The sequence below is a fragment of the Aspergillus tubingensis genome, assembly GCF_013340325.1.
Source record: "Aspergillus tubingensis WU-2223L DNA, scaffold_11, whole genome shotgun sequence".
Lineage (NCBI taxonomy): Eukaryota > Fungi > Ascomycota > Eurotiomycetes > Eurotiales > Aspergillaceae > Aspergillus > Aspergillus tubingensis.
The window spans coordinates 1161140-1179783 of NW_023336285.1; the positions used below are offsets into that span (position 1 = coordinate 1161140).

The window sequence follows — 18644 nt, forward strand, 5'->3', positions numbered from 1 at the left end:
TAGTCAGGCATTTACTTGAGATTTAGACCCCCACCCCCCACATAGGCACATATCGGGCAATTCGTGCCCGTCAGCAGCGTCTAATCCAGCTGTAAGCCCTCGAATGTCAGCCACAGAGTGTCAGCCGTGAAACTACCCACCTAAACCCTATTCTAAACGGATATGCCAAGATGTAGAAGTGGATATAATCTCCGTATACTGAGAATCAAGCTATTTAGCCCATCGCCGAAGCGTTCGACACCAAGGACGGCCTACGAGTAGAGTTGGAGGTATGCCGACGCGGTATGCAGGCCGATGACCTTGCATGGATTATCTTTACCTCGGGCACAACGGGCAAGCCGAAAGGAGTGATGGTGTATCACAGGGGTATATATGCCGTTTGTACCGTGCAGCACAGCCAGGAGCTAGAGGACGCCGCGCAGCGAGGCGATCGCTGCCTTCTTGCGTTCTCCATCGCTTTTGATGGCTGTCTATGACTGGCTCGCGACCGTGCACGAAATTACCCTGGATATCATCGAGTTCGATGGGCTGACGCATTCGCTGCCTCCATCTCTGATGGCCGACCCCCGCACGAACACGTCCAACGTGCTCTGCTTCCTAGATGTCCCGGCGCCGTCGCCAAATTGGAGTCACAAGGACCGCCAGAAGCATTACTATACTTTATCGTGGTATATCACCCAGCGGGGTGAGTTCGTGGCAACGGATTCCACTCGTGTCGTGGAGTTTACTGCCACTTAAGTAGCTAAAGCCACTTTCTGTACCTACAGGTACTGTACATAAAGTGGAGTTCGTGGGGTGGCATCTTAGACAATAGAATAGTCCTCGCACTCGCCCAGCCGGGTAATTGGAGTCTTGCCACCTGGAACTACTCAGATCGCCCCACAAACAATGATACCGTAAGTTTCGCACGAGAATCACGCCAGTCGGAGGATAGCACTCTCTCTATCCGTCCGGGGGGGCTTGTCGGGAACCCTAAACCCACCTTGTAGATCCACAGCATAGATAGATCTACAGATTTATTGAAGGCCCTCCAACTTGTTACCAGTCAAGCCCCACCGTTGCTTATACTGAAAGATCCCGTTTTGAGTCGCCTGAATAGAGTCATAAATGGTTTTGCATTTGGAAGTCCAACTTGATCAGATTATTCTACCAGCTTTGAGATATTTCAGGCTATATTTATAGATATGTGTATAGGTATGTGAAATCCACTTCTTTATCTTGGGGGTGGCGACCTGTGGGGAAAGGGAGGGAGTGCCTGATACTTCGCTTCGTCAAGTTGATTCGTTAATTGCAGCGTAAAGAGGAGCCAAATCGCCCTCTCTCCCAGCCTCTTATTTTGTCATTTGGCTTACAATACAGATACAAGATAGAATCCGTCGGTCTCCCGAGAGTCTATCGAAACCGAAAAGCCTAGCTCGGGCTTGGCGTTGACTTTTTGATTGATTGACAGGAATAGTTCTTTGTTACCCTCTGGGGCCATCTTAGCCACCCATCGGTCCTGCACTAAGTAGGTTAGCCCTCCTTTGATTGCGTCAGCGCAAGGGTACCAGATGGTCACTCTAGAAGGCTAACAATTGCTAAGACTCTCTCTGAGGCGCCTCTCTCCCCCCATCCCCCTTCCCTCCCCCGGAGCACCCCGAATTGCAGTTTGACCCTCTTGAAGCTCCTCTAGGGCTCCCAGAACCCCTTTCCAACCACCTCATATAGCCAGCGCATTAGAAGTATTCTCTAAAGCTCTTTTAAAACCGAAGGCACTGCTGAATGACTATCTATATAATCAGATATAATAGGGTTATAGCTGGTGCCTATACTAGATAATAATTCTACGCTCAGACAAACTCCCTGAACATATTTTATAAGTGAATTTACTCAGTCTGGAGATCTCAAGTAGAGTAGATTCTAGTATTCTTTATAGATATAATCCTAGATTCAGCACAGTAATTGAATAATAACTGGTTATTGTATTAATAGGAAGAGCTACCTGAGTAATCTCAAGATCTAGATCCATCACAGTTGCTCCTTCAAGTACCACTGAGAAGACTAGGGAGAAACAGTCAATTACTAGCCATCTCTTTCTGTACCGTGGATATCCTTAATAGATAATTAAGTTACTATAATACACATTTGATGCCCATAGAGTAAATACAATTAGTAATATACAACATTTGCTTTTTTCTTAAATAGAGATAGGTTACTAATTCCATTCTGCGCCCATCATTTCATTCCTCAATTGATTGATTCTAATTTTCAGAAAGAACTATCTGTCTGTCACCATGGTTACAAAGCACTTACGGCATCAACATTTCTCAAGGTCCCCGAGTTCTGGCAATCTTGACAGCGCCGTTTCGGCGAGATTTATGGAGAAGCTACTTCGAAGCCCCCTACGGGGAAAGCTGCTTCAATTTCACTACAGGAGAGGACATTACTAGCACAAAGCTGGAAAAGGTAAGTGATCAGTCCGTAGACTAACCGCTACACCACTTGCAAGAGGGAAAGAAGAAGAGTAGGGATAATATAAAACCACATGAAACACCAATGATCGTACGATGATTTGCATGATCGCCATAATTTCGGGGAAAGCCGAAAGTGTGGAATAATGTTACAGCCTCCGTGGAGCCGCGCTGAGTTTCTGCATTCACTCGGCCTGTAGATCTGGTGCAGATCCTGTACTCCCCGCGGATGCGACCCTAGATCAGCACGGTGATTTTGTGATGAAGAAGGGATGTTACATCGATCGAAAGAGCTACCCGAGCATCTCAAGATTTGCATTGATATGAGTGGGAGCAAGTGTTACCCACATCGCGGTTTCTGATTTTAAGTACTTGGTCATCTGTTGCCGTACCGTGGGTATCATCGATGGATGGTTGATCTGCCAAGATACACATTCAATGCCCACGGAGGGTCTACACTGATGATGTACTACATCCGCGCCTTCAATAGAAATAGGGCACTAATCCCATAGATACTGCGCCCATCACTTCGTTTTCAAGGAGTTGCTTTTGATTCTTGGAAACTTCATAACTGCTGCATCTGAAATCAACCCGTAATGAGAGCTCCCTCCATTGTATCGGCACTTCTGTCAGGAGTCCCACCTTCCAATAAAATCATTCCAGATGTACCATTGGCAGCCACAGAGCGTCCAGTCTTTGCGGAAGCAGACACGCACGATAAAGAGGCTTCTGCTCCCGATATGTCCATCGTGAGCCCGTCCGGATTATCCCATCTAGCGGAAGACTGTGTCCCGTCTATAGCTCAAGCAGCTGCTCATCTACTGTTAATGGAAGCTACGTGGGCGTGGAAACAAAAGTCAATCAGTGGAGAGACTACCAGAAAATTGCTTGCCTTGCTCTCGACGAACAGGGTAGGCCTGCAGCCAGACAATGAGAAAATTCACAGTCAGTTACTGGCTGGGCTTATGGAGGTTGCTGCTCCTCGATTCTACTCGTGGTGGCACGCAGTAAACCAAAAATTATCAAGGATGATGCCTGAGGAAGATTACTTGGAGCTACCAGCCGATCTATTGCCTCCTATAGGTAGCTGTTCCCATTTACGGAGATAGACTTTATACAGGCCTGACTGATACTTGCTCTAGATGTTATGATAATCTGGCATGCGTATATGCTACAGCCTGTTATCTACGAGGACGACTGTTCTCGGCTGGACGTACCTCATATGCGCCGCGTTCTCTTCCCCTGGCAGGCAGTGGTAAGTAAGATGATAAAGAACCGTCCTGAAACGTTAATATCTAGGCTAATTATTCTAGGTTAATGCAATCGACATCAGGACGACCGAATACTACATCCCTTCTGCTGCAAGAGACTTCTTCGAAAATTCATCCGGACAATCAGCCGATCTACTTGAAGAGCTCTGTAACGAAACACATCCGCTAGTTTACGATATAAACTGTCCATACTGCCATACTACCAGAAACCTACCAATTATACCCACCGCTCAAACCGAAGATATCAACCATGGCTTCGAGCTAGAATGCGACTGCGGCTACGCACCGTCCGTGGACGCACTCCGCAGCGATCTTCTTCATCTCCGCCAAACCAGGGAGTCCCGACTACGGGGAACATATTCAAACCCTGCTCTCGCTCAAGCATTATATCCTCTATCAAGAGCACTACCGCTGCCTATCCTAGAGTCCTGCACCACGCGCGAATGCTTCCTCCACGCTATCCACACCGCAAGCTACGAAAGCAACACACCAAAATGGGCAGTAGAGACATTGCTATCACTCTACACTCCAACCTCCCCAGTGACACAAGCATCATCAGCTCACTACTCCTCAGTACTGCGCGGAATGCGCTTCGTCGATGAGATGCACAAGCAATGCTGGCTGCGTTCACCGGCGCTCTGTGTTCGGTCTCCTACAAATCCATCAAGACTAGCCGGTACGCTGCCACGAGCACAGCAGAAATATCGAAATTTTCTAAATTCAGCTCGTCCGTCAAACAATCTATTTGTTACTCCAACATCAGACATGAATTTATTCTGGCACACGCATCAGCTATCTCCGGAACCTTATCGCCGGTTCTGTATTCGACATGTAGGGAAGTCTATGGACTATAGCGATAAAGTGATCCATAAAAACCTGAGTAGCTCGTTCAAAGCTACTCAGAAGGCTTACTCGGAGAGATTCAGAGGGGTGTATGATGCTTGTCTTTGTTGGTCGTGCGAGACAGAGCGGAATGGTCAAGAAGTTACTGTGTCTAATGATGAGGTATCAGCATCATCATCAAAGACACAGTACTACCAGGAATGGGCACGCCGAGTAGTTGTTATGTTCTGGCAGGAAGTCGAGGCCCGGCGCGAAAAAGGACTGCCGGGCCTGAAAAGGGAGAGTCTAGAGGAAGTTTTGGCGAAGGGACCTCGCAGACGGAGTTCATTGGTCTCCCTATCTTCTCTCAAAGCATGGAAATATTAGCAAGCATAAGATCAAAGCTGGCTAGGGAGTCTTCCAGCCATAATCGATTAAGACCTACAGTTAGATTTCTAGCCTGTAGGATCTAAACTGCGCAAATGACAGCATGCTAGTAGACTACTAAGTCAAAATGAAATATGGAACAATATATGCATGTGGTATTAATATACATGGATCACATCAAGCTCGTCCGTCCTCCTATCTCTTGGCTGCCCTCGCCGTTGGGCATCTCACCGTTCCGTCCGAAGATGAACTCCCGGTAAATGCCTTCCAAGCGACGTCTTTCAGCTGGGCTGAGGGAGCTACGCGTTGTGTTCAAAGAGCGTTCCATATGCTCCCACCGCACGATGATCTCCTCGCGCGGTTCCTCGTGCGCGGTCCCGTTGGGTGCTGCGGTCTGAGTGTTGTTTGCTGTGCCTTGCTCCGACTGTCGCTGGCGTCGTCGGGCGCTCTTGATTGCATCGAGCTTAGACGCGACAACAGCGGGAGAAGGCATCGATACCTTTCCGGCCTCCTGTTCGGAGGCGGAGTAGAGGAACTGGATGAATGATTTGGTGCTGGTGGCTGTTGATGATGACGACTTTGTGCCATTCTTGGCCGTGGACTTGTCGTTCACGGAGTGGTCGCCCAGGGCATCGTGGACTGCCTCAAGATGGGCGTTGTATACGACAGCTTGCAGATCAGCTCCGGAGAAGCCCTCTGTACGGGTGGCCACTTCGTCCAGACGAGCAGCGACTTCCTCATTCATTGCGAGCTTCTCGCTCACTGCTCGGATTATGTCGAGTCGGTCTGCGTGGTTGGGCATGTCGCAGATCAAAGATTTGTCGAGACGTCCTGGTCGGAGCAGGGCGGGATCGATGAGGTCAGGTCGGGATGTAGCTGCAAGGACGTACACTCCGGAGAGGCCTTCGGCACCATCCATTTGTGTCAGAAGCTGGTTGACAACGCGATCGGTGACACCTGTAGAGTCGTGTCCACGCTTAGGTGCGATACTGTCGAATTCATCGAAGAAGAGGATACACGGTCGAGCGGCCTGTGCCCGTTCGAAGAGATCTCGGACACTCTTCTCACTCGCACCGATATACTTGTTCAAGATTTCAGGACCCTTGACGGAGATGAAGTTCAGGCCACACTCTCCGGCTACCGCACTGGCGAGCAACGTCTTTCCACATCCTGGGTATCCGTAAAGTAGCAGACCTGAGCGCAGACGCAAAGGACATTGTGCGAAGATAGGCGCGTACTTGGTGGGATACTGCAACGTCTCGAGGAGCATTTTACGAGTCTCAGTCAACCCACCGATGCCTGCAAAGGTCGTAGTAGACGAGGTGAGCGTAACGTTTCGAAGAGACGCGGGAGTAAAGCCCTTGATAGCGTTTTCGAAATCATCTGCCCCAAGCGTAATGGCTCTCGACGATGATGACATATCCTGAACAGAGCGAATAAGAGCCTCGTTTCGCGCGCGGGAGACTAGAAGGACCATATCGCCGGGCATGTACCCGTCTGTCTTGCCAGCAAGTTCCAAGAAATCCACATCCCTACCAAGCACGAACCCGTCTGCCCCGGCTGAGCTGGGACGACTTCCTGGGTTGGAAGGGTTTAGCCAGGAGTCTTGCGTGGAGGAACTGGAGTTCCGTGCATGACCGTTCAACGCAGGTGGGACACCTCTGTCCTGGCTGGTAAGTTGCTCCAGCACCTTGCGGCGACCTTCCTTGTCCGGAGCCCTCAAGTGGATGATCTCTCGGACAACGTGACCTCCGATAATGACATTGTTCAAGGACTCTTTCGACTGGGCCGTAGCCAGCAGAACCACCGAAGAGTTCATGGTGCAATACTCGCGCACCATCGAGCAGATTACTTCACTGTTCTGGCGGCTGCGGCCATTGTCCCCTCCAACCTGAAGCTCTGTCTCGACAGGACACAGCTTGTCAAGATCATCCAGAATCACAAGCGACTGTCCGCCAAGACGTGCGCACCAGGAAGCGGACATGAAAAGGCGGTTCAGCGTTTCTTTGATGTTTGAAATCCGGGTCTCGTCGGTAACCAGTTTCCGACAAGAGAAATATTTTACGTTGAACAGATAGTCCGTCCGCACACGGTGAGCTAGTAGATGGCTCAAAGCTGTCTTTCCAGACCCCAGACCGCCTGTGAGCAAGATAGAGGAGGATTTGGTCAGGTTATCGACAGACTGAGAGATAATGCGGTCGATCCCGACCAGTTCAGGAACAGTAGGCGGTATTGCGTCCTCAGATGGATGGGCGGAGGAGCTTGATTCCGCTGGACGGGGTATCTCAGCCTGCACTTCCAGCGACAGCTTAGCATCTGATCCCAAGAGCCAGTTTGTTGCTGGTTTTGCCGTTTCGGAACCAGTCTTCAGCGGAGGGTCAAATCGGAGAATAGCACCGTCGAAACTGGGTCCTGTTGCCTGGTAGTCTGTATTGGGCAAAACCATCCCATCAGTCAAGGGCCCTGCTAGTAGCCCCTTATCCGATCCAGTACTCCCATAGATCATCTTGATACGCTCTGCCAATGCATCTCTCGCTGCCGCAGTATCGGACCCGAATTTCAATCCATCTTTCTTCTTTGTCGTATCAGCCATAAAAGGATGTATCTTGAGCGTTTTCACCGTGGACCGCTGTAGCGGCGGAGGCGCCGCCTCGACTCGAATAATACCACCCACCATACCCTCAGCACCGAGAGCAGCAGACAACAGAGTGGATACTGCAATATGCTGAGTGTCCGGAGCATCAGTCCACGGGATCAACCTTGCAACCAGCTTGGCCGCCGGTGTTCCGGCATCGCTACCTTTTTGTTCCGTTTGTTCTACCTGTTGCTGCGGGTCGGGTGGCGCCTTCAGGCCAGCAGGCTGGACAACCGAAATGCAAGCCCACCCTGCACCCCGAAGCTCGTTGGTGGCAAGCATGTCCGGATCAAGCCAAACACGGAACCCATCATTTTTGTCTTCCTCTGCCTCTTCATCAAAGTACTGCTCCGACAGTTGGCGGTCAATTCCCCGAAAGAAGAGGGAGCCCCTGCTCGTCGAGTCAGATCGACTGCCCTTTGCCCGGGCGGTGCTTCCACTACTCCGTCCCCCAACACTTCTTCTGCTGCTTCCAGTGACACTCCGGCTATCTCCCCGGGCGCCTCTGTTGGCCTTCGGACGAGTCTTCGGAGCAACAATGACTTCCGCATCTGGCGCTATCTTCGCGAAGGGCGAGGTATTTGGGGGAGCAGGAGTCAAAGATGTGATGACAATGTTGGCCGTGGATGTTGGAGATAAATGCAATGCAAGAGGGTGCATGTGATCAGGTTGAGGCGTCGTGTATGTGGGGTTGGGGAGAGCTCGAATCTGCGACAGAAGGTTAAGCTCGAGGAAGGTCGCGTGAAGCTCAATAACTGCAGGTGATTAGACGAGCCGGTAAATCATAGAAGGGGACCCAAAACATACTCTCCCAATCTTCCGGAGTCAGAGGTTCAATATTAATGGTATGCGCAACGGGTGGATCAAGATGGATGTATATCCCGACCTAGGCGCATTAGCATCTGAGGGTCCCCGTCGCGACCGGCACACTTACCCTTTGGCCATCAGCAAGACCCAAGAGTCGTCCAAATGTTGTGTCCAGCTCTACTGTAGAGATGTCCTGCTCCCTGGCGGCAGAAGCACTGCTGATACCGTCCCTTCCCACGACGGGAGCCAGCTTCCGCTTACTCGGCATTCCAGTCCATCCCAGATAGCATGACCGCTGCGCGGGGTTGCCATTGGCCTTTCCTGTAGTTTGGCGATATTGTAGTTCGACAATTACATTTTGTGCGGCCTATTTTTAAGTCAGCTGGGCTGGAATATCACCGTGCTCTGTCCAGGTGGAATGACTAGCTTACAGTATTGGCATTGACCAGCAGTGCGACCAGCGACGGTGGCAGGTTTACAAGACAGTTCTTCAAAGGTACCAGGGAAACTTCCGCGGTGGTGGAGGGCTTTCGGGGCGCCATTCTCAGGCGCAGGATCGCAAGCTCGTGCGGTCAGCGAACACAGCGAAAGAATTGGAGTCGGGGATCGAGAGATCTTGGGGAGAATGAGAGAAGACCAGACCTCAGCATCTCCCCGGACTCATTAGACTCGCATTGACTCCGCAAACCAACCAGATGCCGTTGGCCGAGGTGGCCCGCCGCCGATGTTCGGGCCGAGAGTTGTTCCTCTCCGAGAGCACGTGCTTTACTGATCAATCTACGCTAGACCCGAACTGGCAATAAAGTAGAAATGGCATGAAAGACGCGAAATCGACGCGTTTCGCGACGTGTTGCTGCGGCAGCCGAAAAAGGCAATCCGCCAACTGGGAAGAAACTCCGCCAAGGGACGCTTTGGCCGAACCGCCGCCTTTCTTTTACCTTCCCGGCCCCAGGCAGTTTTAGCACCATCACAAACCCGCTTCATCGCCAGCTGTTGGTCAATTGAACTAGCTTGTTGCCCTACAGCATCATGGCTTTGAACGCTTACACCCTTAACGTCAACTACGAAGCGCAGCTCGATGCCTTCAAGGATTTTCTGAAGCACTTCAAAAGTTTTGAGTCTGCTTCGGAATCGGCTGCGACAGAAGCCATTGAAGACCTTCGCATTGACGAGGATGGCACCAGCGATGAATACGACTTTATGGATGATGTCGCCCAGGAGGGCAGCGCACAGCGCGCTGGTCGCAGACGTCGGGAGCCTAAGCTCAAATACATGCAGGTATTGCAGGAGGTCGCTGACCGGGAGCGCACAAACATTCTGATTGAGCTGGACGATCTCGCTACTGTGAGTGCTTCCTTATTGCGACTGATCTCCCGACCAAGACTGACCTGCTACAGTATGAGAAAGGCCTTTCGGATGACGTGGACCTGCGGCTTGTTGAATCCGTGCAGAAGAACACCTACCATTATATCGATCTTTTCTCTCGTGCGGTTGATGACTTGATGCCGAAGGAAAGCAAGGAGATCACGTAGGTCGAAAATACTATCCTTCGGGGCTTAAAGCTAATCGCGCACAGTTTCAAGGATGATGTACTCGATGTCATCATGTCGCAGCGTGAAAAGCGCAACGAGGCCATGAACATGGCTGCAGAGGCCAATGCCGACGCCGATGCCGCCCAGTCTATCTTTCCACCCGAGCTGACACGCCGGTACACCATGAACTTCAAGCCCCTCACCCCTTCCGGCTCGAGCAGCGACCGCCAATCCAAGGCCCTTGCAGTGCGCAACGTCCGCGCAGAGCACATTGGTGGCTTGATCACCGTTCGGGGTATTACAACCCGTGTCTCGGATGTCAAGCCAGCTGTTGAAATCAACGCCTATACTTGTGATCGCTGTGGATGTGAAGTGTTCCAGCCGGTTACTACGAAGCAGTTCCTTCCTATGTCCGAATGTGTGTCCGAAGAATGCAGGACGAACAACTCCAAGGGGCAGCTCTTCCTCTCCACTCGCGCTTCCAAATTCGTTCCTTTCCAAGAGGTCAAGATCCAAGAAATGGCCGATCAGGTGCCTGTTGGCCATATTCCGCGAACCATGACTATCCACTGCCATGGAAGTCTCACACGCCAGCTCAACCCGGGAGATGTTGTTGACATCGCAGGAATCTTCCTCCCCACGCCTTACACCGGATTCAGAGCCATCCGTGCGGGCTTGCTGACTGATACTTACATGGAAGCCCAGCATATCACGGAGCATAAAAAGTCATACAACGACACGGCCATGGACAGCCGAACTCTCCGCAAGATCGACCAGTACCAGAAGTCCGGAAATATGTACGAGTACTTGTCGCGATCAATTGCCCCTGAGATCTACGGACACCTTGATGTGAAGAAGGCACTGCTTTTGCTCCTGATTGGTGGTGTGACGAAAGAGATGGGCGACGGCCTGCACATTCGTGGTGACATCAACATCTGCCTCATGGGTGACCCTGGTGTTGCCAAGTCCCAGCTGTTGAAGTATATTGCCAAGGTTGCCCCTCGTGGTGTGTACACAACCGGTCGAGGAAGCAGTGGTGTTGGTCTCACTGCCGCTGTTATGCGGGACCCGGTGACGGATGAGATGGTTCTGGAGGGAGGTGCCCTGGTCCTGGCAGACAACGGTATCTGCTGTATCGATGAATTCGATAAGATGGATGACTCGGATCGTACGGCCATTCACGAAGTGATGGAACAGCAGACCATTTCCATCTCCAAGGCAGGAATCACGACCACCCTCAACGCTCGTACCTCGATCCTGGCAGCAGCCAACCCGCTTTACGGCCGTTACAACCCCCGAGTCTCTCCAGTTGAGAATATCAACCTTCCCGCGGCTCTCCTTTCGCGTTTCGATGTCATGTTCCTTATTCTCGATACCCCTTCGCGCGAAGCAGACGAGGAGCTGGCTAGCCACGTCACCTATGTCCACATGCACAACAAGCACCCTGAGCACGAGGATGCCGGCGTTATGTTCACGCCTCAGGAAGTCCGCCAGTACATTGCTAAGGCGCGTACCTTCCGTCCTGTTGTTCCCTCCGCTGTGTCCGATTACATGGTCGGAGCCTATGTAAGAATGAGGAAGCAGCAGAAGAAGGACGAGGCAGAGAAGAAGCAGTTCTCCCATGTGACGCCCCGTACGCTTCTCGGTGTTGTTCGTCTGTCGCAGGCCTTGGCGCGTCTCCGATTCAGCAACGAAGTTGTCACCGAGGATGTCGACGAGGCCCTGCGCCTGGTCGAGGTCAGCAAGGCTTCGCTGGCCAACGACGGCCAGTCCAGCTTGGACCAGAGCCCCACCAGCAAGATCTACTACCTCATCCGCAGCATGATGGAGAGTGGTGCTGCGGCTGTGGGCGATGGAGACGGCAGCGAATTGAGCATGAGGAGAATCCGGGAGAGAGTACTTGCCAAGGGATTCACGGAGGACCAGCTCAACGTGACGATTGACGAATACGAGCATAACAACGTAAGTTCATCTGCTTTATACTACGTCTGTATGAGCGTCTGCTAATCATTCTATGTTATAGGTCTGGCAAGTTCTGGGCGGCGGTACCCGTCTCGTCTTTGTTGATGCTATGGACATGTAAACGGCTATTACTTAATTTAGAACGAGTCTGCAGTCATACGTTTCTGCTATCTTTCATCGATTATTTTTTAACTATTTATCTTCATCCGAGAGACGTGCACGAGGCCATGTGAGATTCCTGTGGGGGGGTAGAACCCGGACCGGTGTTTGGTGTTTATTTCTTGATATCATCACAACTAAATGAATGGCATTGAATAATCAAGCAGTACAACGTGCATAATATATATCTAGTAAAGGAGCGTAACAATCTTCCTAACAGCCCTCCACTGACAGATCAAGATCAACCAAATCCCTTCCTCCCCAAACCCCCCAACTATCACTCCATCCCCCTTTCCACCCAAACCTTCCACCTCCTCCAAATTGAAATCAATATCTCAAACCCCACACTGTCCATAAATCGGCACCTCAGAACACAACTGCGCACTCGCTCCATAGGGATTATCGCACAGCGTATCACACTGGGTATATTCAGGCGTGAAGACCAGAAACTGATACCCGGGGACATTCAAGCGGAACTGTTTAGTGATGTCGTTGTTCTGGCGGGAGGCTTTGTATCCCGCACGACAGGCGCAATGGAAGCGCGTGCCGGTGTTGATGCATGAGGTTGTCACGTCGCAGTGGTTTTCGCCTGAGAGGGGGTTGCAGGTTCCGCATGTTGGGGGGGATGCTGGGGATGCAGCTTGGGGAGCTGGAGCTGGAGCTGGGTTGGGGGAGGCGAGGGTTAGGGCGGTGGTGGTGGCTAGGAGGAAGGTGAAGGTGGTTGAGAAGTACATGTTGAGATTTGGGGTTTGGATGTGCTGGTAATGATAATGATATTAATAGTGGAGTTGATTTGAGGTTTTGATAATGAGGATGAGAGGGGATGGGAGGGGATCTTATATTCATTTTCTAGTCATCTGATTATCTGGAGAAAGGTAGAGGTATTATTAGTATAGACTAAAACCTGAATAGAGTATGCATTCAAGTCTACTTCGTATAGATCTGACCATATCATCTGGGATCCTCGTTGCCGAAGGACGAAAAACATGGTGGCTGGTATCTATCTAACTATCGCGACTACGACGTCACGAGGGATAACATCCAAGATTAGCTCAGTATGCGGTGATGGTATGGTTCCTCTGAGACATACCAGGGCATTGAAAATTGACCATTAAGCTCCAATTCATATGGGCTGTGCCAGTGGTGGAGGGCGAATACGAGACAGCCCTGCGGATCCAGCATTGACGGAAGGCGATTGTTGCTTTCTTTAGCAAGGTTGGAAGTATAGACTCCATCACTACGGATGGGTCAGAGTTATTTGGGAGATGAGTTATGCTATGTTGAAAGGGTCTCATTCTTTTCGCTTTGATATCGCTCACGGTCAGATGAATGACAGGGCTAGTCTGGCAACAAGGACGTCATGTATGTGGAAATATTCGATAGTGGAGGTCAAAGACAGGGTCTATGGTTTGGATGTCCGTTTGGTGGAGGCTGTGATGTTTCAGTTGGGCCAAATTGACTATTGAACGTTCAATATTAATGGAGTCGAACTGTCCAAGATCGTAGAGTGTCGCATATACATAAATTCTATCTCGTGGCATCAAATCATACGATATTTATTACTTTTTGATGTCCACCAGAGTTTAAGAGGTATAGAAGTGACTGTTATATCGAACAATTTCATCTGGTGTAAATCTAGTAGGCTTGATGCCATCACGATGGCAAAAGCAACCCTTGGTGCTATTACTTGCTGACCGCTGTTGCAGAAGATACTCGCATCCGATGCTGGATCAACCTTGGAGAAAAGAAGTCACGGGTCCAGTGCAATAGCAGAGATAGTAAAAGTGTGTGGTATGTATATAGACAAAGAACCTCCGCTACCCAGATATACTTTAAACCTATAAATAACCTTTCATTATGTCATTCCTATACATCTCGACACGAACATTCCGATCACTTCGTAAACAGATCCTACAAGCGCATTTTCGAAGCCTCTGGTTCCCCAATCAGCTGCAGGAAGCTTTCATGGACCTCATCGGTGAGATCGCTAGCCTGCATGCTCCGTCCCTTGGCCAAAAAGGCACGACGAGAGCACTCCCTCGTGATACTGCTTCCCGCGAACGCCGCAAGAAGCAATGTCGTGGTAGGGGACATCCTCTTGTTCTCGGATTCCAGCTCCGCCTGGACATCTTGCTTGGTCTCAGCCTCCTTCTGGTTGTCCTGCTCTCCTGAATCCCAGAGTCCGTTATGGTAAGCCGCCCTCCAGGCCAAGAGGGTGCCCAGCGAGCCAGTAAGCGTATCTCCCTGGCCACCACTCCGCTTCAGCCCGCCCTGAATGTCGGAGACAATGCTGGTGACACCATTCGAGATAATATCATGAGGACCCTTCTGAATGATAGTAACGCCACCCAGAGCCTGAGAAAGCTGTTCACAAGCCCTAGTCTCCTCACTAGTCTTGTCGCCGCCGCCAGACTTGGAGCCAATCTCGGCCTGACTGGGGACGTCAATGCCCAGAGCTTTCGCCAGACGACTGAACTCATTTACATTGGGAGTGAGAATGCACTCCTTGTAGCCCTTCACTAGATCCGGGTCCTCCGTGACAAGGAGCAGACCGTCCGCATCCAGTACAAACGGTATCGATCGGGACCGCGCTTCCTTCATCACCTCCGTGACCACCTTGAGTGTGACTCCGTCGCGACCTAGACCCGGTCCAATGACTAGGCAATGGAGACGGGAAAGCATGGAGATGATGGGACTAGCGAGTGACGGGGCGTCAATAGACTCGGGATCTTTGACGTTGTCGCTGCTTGGCAGTATCGGGTGAACCATAAGGTTCGGAGAATAAGTTTTGATGACCTAGCCACGGTCAATGACAACAGACATGCTTGAGTCTAGCAGACTATAAACTTACAACTGCAGCAGACTTGTCACAAATTACGTGACTCTGTGATCTGTCAGAAAGTGTATACAGCGGCTAACGTTCTGGTGGACAGCCTACCATATCGCATCCTGCAATGCCATGTCAGCTAAAAGCTAGCTATACTAGCATTGGATGAGTATCTTACCCAGTCTAGCCGACGCCATTGAAGAGAAGTAGGGAGCCCCTGTGTAACTTGGACACGTTCACATTCCGTTCGCATGAAGAGGAGCGGGGTGAACATACTCTATACTTCCTCCGATGACAGCAACACGTCCCTGTTGTCCTTTGATCTGTCAGAAGAAAGTTCGTAAAGTAAAAGACTGAAACTGTAATGTCAAAGCCTACCTTTGTGGAATTTCTCAAGCATCGGAGGCACCAGATTGCGCGCCTTCTTCAGCAAAACCTTGGACGAGGTTGTAATGTGATGAACCGACGACTCCATGATGACGAGCGAAATAGCGATCGATCAGTATGCTGAATCTGTAACTGTAGAATTGTATACTATGCGTTCTATAATAAAGAGCAGATCGACTGCGCAGCAATTGAAGAGAGAAGTAGTAAGTAGAGAGAAGAAGCAGCAGCAGCTGTAGGAGCAGAAGGAAGAGTGATGTCACCGCCTACGGGTGGGGCAGATGGGGTCATTTCTCGATAAGAATCCGGTCTTGATTGCTTTGCTCAATCCTTACTATATATTAATCACATTACCAGCAATGACGATGAGAGTGGTCAATATTTGCAGCTATCCAATCGCATTCAATGCTACCACGAGAACAGTGACAGTAACAGACACGCCCGCTATTGTATGTAACTAGCAATGTTAATATGTGAAGTGAAAATGAAGATAATCGCCCTCCATCTATCGACACCTTGACGCTCGCTGATGCTCATCCAAAATTGGTACAGAAATGAACAAATGAAAACAAAGAAGACCAGTAACGTCGTATGTAACGCACCCTCGGGGTATTCCTCGCTGATGCTCCGTATCCAAACAAGAAAACAATGAAAACAGAAGGGAAAATCCAAGAAAATTGTGGGAGTCCGGGTAAGACGGCTTGCAGGGCTAGCAAAAAGCTTGATTAGGTAGGTATATCGTGGAAGCAAAGGACTTCTTCTTATCGTCGCGATGCCAACGAAGCGAGCTTCTTGCGACGCTCCAGTTTCTGCTGCTTGGCGGCAAGCTCTGCGCGCCATTCCTCCTCATCTTCCCGTCGGGCGGCCGCCAGTGCAGCAGCCTCCTCTTCCTCCACATCGTACAAGCCCGCCTCCATATCGGAGGATTCTGAATAGTAGTCGTCGTAGTCATCGGCATAATCGCCCTCGTCTTCCTCATCAGTCCCCAGGTATTCATCCATCCGAGGCTTGGAACGAGACTGTGCTTTCCGGTCGCCAAGTGTTTTGCGTGGTGGCAGACCGGCGGTTCCTCGGTATTCGGGCTGGCCTGTAGACGGAGGCGGTCTTGCGGTTCCTTTGTAGGATAATGGCTCGGGTTCCCTCTTCTTGACGACCTTGCCGTCACCGGATTTCGTGCCTGCAGCTCCACCAGCAGTAACGCCTGCCTTCTTGGCCGACCGCACATCTTTGTCCTTGGTCTGCGCCTCCGCTGCCTTCTTCTTGCGTTCGACTTTGCTGAGCTTCTCCTTGGGGGCAGATTGGTGTTTGAACATGCCAACTTGAGTCGGGGCCTTCTCTTGTAGTGCTTTAGCCTTGGCCATGAGATCCGCAAAGGAGCCTTTAGGGGGAGGCTTCGATGACACTGGAGGCGCCTTCTGCTGGGGGGTTGAAGAGCGGCTCTTGACTGCAGTGGTCGCTGTTGTAGAAGGTGCGCTCGGACGAGGTCTAGGAGCTGTAGATACGGTAGACTTCGCTGTGGTAGTGGTATTGGTTGTTGATGATGTTGCTGCTGCCCTGGTAGGTGCTGGAGTAACAGATTTTGCAGGACGAGCTAGCTGCTCCTCGGCCTTTCGCTTGATTCCAGAAACCAGAGGTTTGCGCTCTGAAGCGCCATCTCGAGAGACGTTAACCGGTTTGCGGACCTCGGTCTTAGCATTTGAAGAGGTTACAGGAGGCGACGGTGAGGCAGAGGTGGGGGGGATTGGAGACGGTTTACCCGTCTCGATAGACGAAAGAACGGAATCGAGAAACTGTCGTATGATCAGCAAAAGCCATCAAACAGCAACCATCCATAGAGTCCTTACACTCATTTTGTCACCTATTAGGCAAAGAAAGCGCCAAAAGCTATCGAATATGAGTAGTCACGAAGGGGGGTAGTTTCACCGTCGGTGGTTAGTATGACGGGGTACCTTCATGACTTGTTGCGGAACCACTAAAAATCGATCGTTTTCAGATTAGAGATAAGCCAAATTCACGTCTTAGTGCCAGGCATAAAGCACGACGTGAATTAAGGCCCAAAGCCGATGCCAACAAAGCGATAGCTGGATACAACGAGGTCGACCAGATAAAGCCGCCGGGCAAAAACGGTGCAAGAAGTCGCCATCCTGTCTTCTAGAAGCAGCGACCCCACGTGACCGGGGCCCAAGGCATGGGAGTTACGCATGCGCCACGCCCGCTCGCTTAGCCGGAACTAGCACGATCTGCACTAGCCACAACCCACCAGCCGCATCGCACTTTTCTTGATTTTCAACTTCGGATTCCATTTCTCTCTTTTTCCGTCCATCACATCGCTCAACCCCCAGCGAACTCGACGTGTCAGTCTCCGCCCAACTTTGCGGTTAAATCGATTGATTCTCGTGTTCACCACCACAACTGTACGTTGCCCTTTTGATTGCTTCGTTGCGCATTTTCGACAGTACGACCACGATATTCCCGGCGCAGTTGTTCTGACAGGTTCTTGTGCAGATTCAAAATGAAGTACCTCGCTGCCTACCTTCTGTTGGCCCTTGCTGGCAACAACACCCCCTCCGCTGAGGACATCAAGTCCGTCCTCTCCGCCGTCGGCATCGACGCTGAGGAGGAGCGCCTCCAGAAGCTCCTTGCTGAGCTCGAGGGCAAGGACCTCCAGGAGGTTAGTTAACGCCCATATAAATTTTACCAAGAATTGCGATTTACGAGATGGAATACTGACGATGATTTTTCAACTACAACAGCTCATCTCCGAGGGTTCCCAGAAGCTTGCTTCCGTTCCCTCCGGTGGTGCCGGTGGTGCTGCTGCTGCTGCCCCCGCTGCCGGTGGCGCCGCTGCTGAGGCTCCCGCTGAGGAGAAGAAGGAGGAGGCCGCTGAGGAGTCCGATGAGGACATGGGCTTCGGTCTCTTCGACTAAGCGCCTTCACTCCGAACACCGAGAAAAACGTAACAGTTCGTGGGGGAACAGAAATCTGGCGGTTATTTTCAGTCTAGGGAGGAAAATTACCCATTGGTCCAGTCAAGCCGGTGTTTGCCAGGCTTTTCTGATGCAGTTACGAATTATGCATGCGTGAGCTGGAAAGAGCTTTAGCCAATACAGATTCTCTGACCTCCCGATTGATTGAGTGACACTACATTTCGTAGAACGTACGTAGTATGGGATTCTTTGCGCGGGTTTCTCTGTAACTACTAGATACGCTTCCTTCAACTACTACCAAAAACGGTAAGTGCTGGTCAAAATTTATATAAGAGACCATTGAAATGATTACAACAAGCCAATAAGCTCCGACAGAACCACGATTTCAAGCCCAATCGATAATTAATCCATTGATAGTCCATAGATACCCCATACAAATCTTTAGGGCAGCTGGACCGGCGGCCCTATAGATGGCTTCCCA

General features: G+C 50.8%; 8 protein-coding genes across 8 annotated transcripts; 4 read left to right on the forward strand and 4 right to left on the reverse strand.

The window, feature by feature from the left end:
- Positions 1-284: 284 nt before the first annotated feature.
- AtWU_09730 (putative NRPS-like enzyme) lies at positions 285-738 on the forward strand (the record flags this gene model as incomplete). Its single annotated transcript, XM_035504836.1, has 2 exons — positions 285-353; positions 409-738. The coding sequence occupies 2 exons, from the start codon at positions 285-287 to the stop codon at positions 736-738; spliced, it is 399 nt and encodes a 132-aa protein (XP_035360729.1).
- A 2308-nt stretch (positions 739-3046) lies between these two features.
- On the forward strand, positions 3047-4930 carry AtWU_09731 (glycine-rich domain-containing protein 1; the record flags this gene model as incomplete). The annotated part of the gene is made up of 3 exons (XM_035504837.1): positions 3047-3533; positions 3593-3705; positions 3764-4930. 3 exons carry the CDS (start codon positions 3047-3049, stop codon positions 4928-4930), a joined length of 1767 nt encoding a protein of 588 aa, XP_035360730.1.
- A 172-nt stretch (positions 4931-5102) lies between these two features.
- On the reverse strand, positions 5103-8914 carry pex1 (AAA family ATPase peroxin 1; the record flags this gene model as incomplete). The annotated part of the gene is made up of 4 exons (XM_035504838.1): positions 5103-8320; positions 8373-8451; positions 8500-8739; positions 8804-8914. 4 exons carry the CDS (start codon positions 8912-8914, stop codon positions 5103-5105), a joined length of 3648 nt encoding a protein of 1215 aa, XP_035360731.1.
- A 487-nt stretch (positions 8915-9401) lies between these two features.
- AtWU_09733 (mini-chromosome maintenance complex protein 7) lies at positions 9402-11987 on the forward strand (the record flags this gene model as incomplete). The annotated part of the gene is made up of 4 exons (XM_035504839.1): positions 9402-9716; positions 9770-9900; positions 9949-11866; positions 11928-11987. 4 exons carry the CDS (start codon positions 9402-9404, stop codon positions 11985-11987), a joined length of 2424 nt encoding a protein of 807 aa, XP_035360732.1.
- Positions 11988-12360: 373 nt separating this feature from the next.
- On the reverse strand, positions 12361-12759 carry AtWU_09734 (putative adhesin; the record flags this gene model as incomplete). The annotated part of the gene is made up of 1 exon (XM_035504840.1): positions 12361-12759. The coding sequence occupies one exon, from the start codon at positions 12757-12759 to the stop codon at positions 12361-12363; it is 399 nt and encodes a 132-aa protein (XP_035360733.1).
- A 1177-nt stretch (positions 12760-13936) lies between these two features.
- On the reverse strand, positions 13937-15327 carry AtWU_09735 (ATP-dependent (S)-NAD(P)H-hydrate dehydratase; the record flags this gene model as incomplete). Its single annotated transcript, XM_035504841.1, has 6 exons — positions 13937-14821; positions 14877-14909; positions 14964-14974; positions 15031-15077; positions 15129-15168; positions 15231-15327. 6 exons carry the CDS (start codon positions 15325-15327, stop codon positions 13937-13939), a joined length of 1113 nt encoding a protein of 370 aa, XP_035360734.1.
- A 670-nt stretch (positions 15328-15997) lies between these two features.
- On the reverse strand, positions 15998-17086 carry AtWU_09736 (uncharacterized protein; the record flags this gene model as incomplete). The annotated part of the gene is made up of 2 exons (XM_035504842.1): positions 15998-17026; positions 17081-17086. 2 exons carry the CDS (start codon positions 17084-17086, stop codon positions 15998-16000), a joined length of 1035 nt encoding a protein of 344 aa, XP_035360735.1.
- Positions 17087-17748: 662 nt separating this feature from the next.
- Positions 17749-18163, forward strand: aspf8 (ribosomal protein P2; the record flags this gene model as incomplete). The annotated part of the gene is made up of 2 exons (XM_035504843.1): positions 17749-17907; positions 17990-18163. 2 exons carry the CDS (start codon positions 17749-17751, stop codon positions 18161-18163), a joined length of 333 nt encoding a protein of 110 aa, XP_035360736.1.
- Positions 18164-18644: the final 481 nt, after the last annotated feature.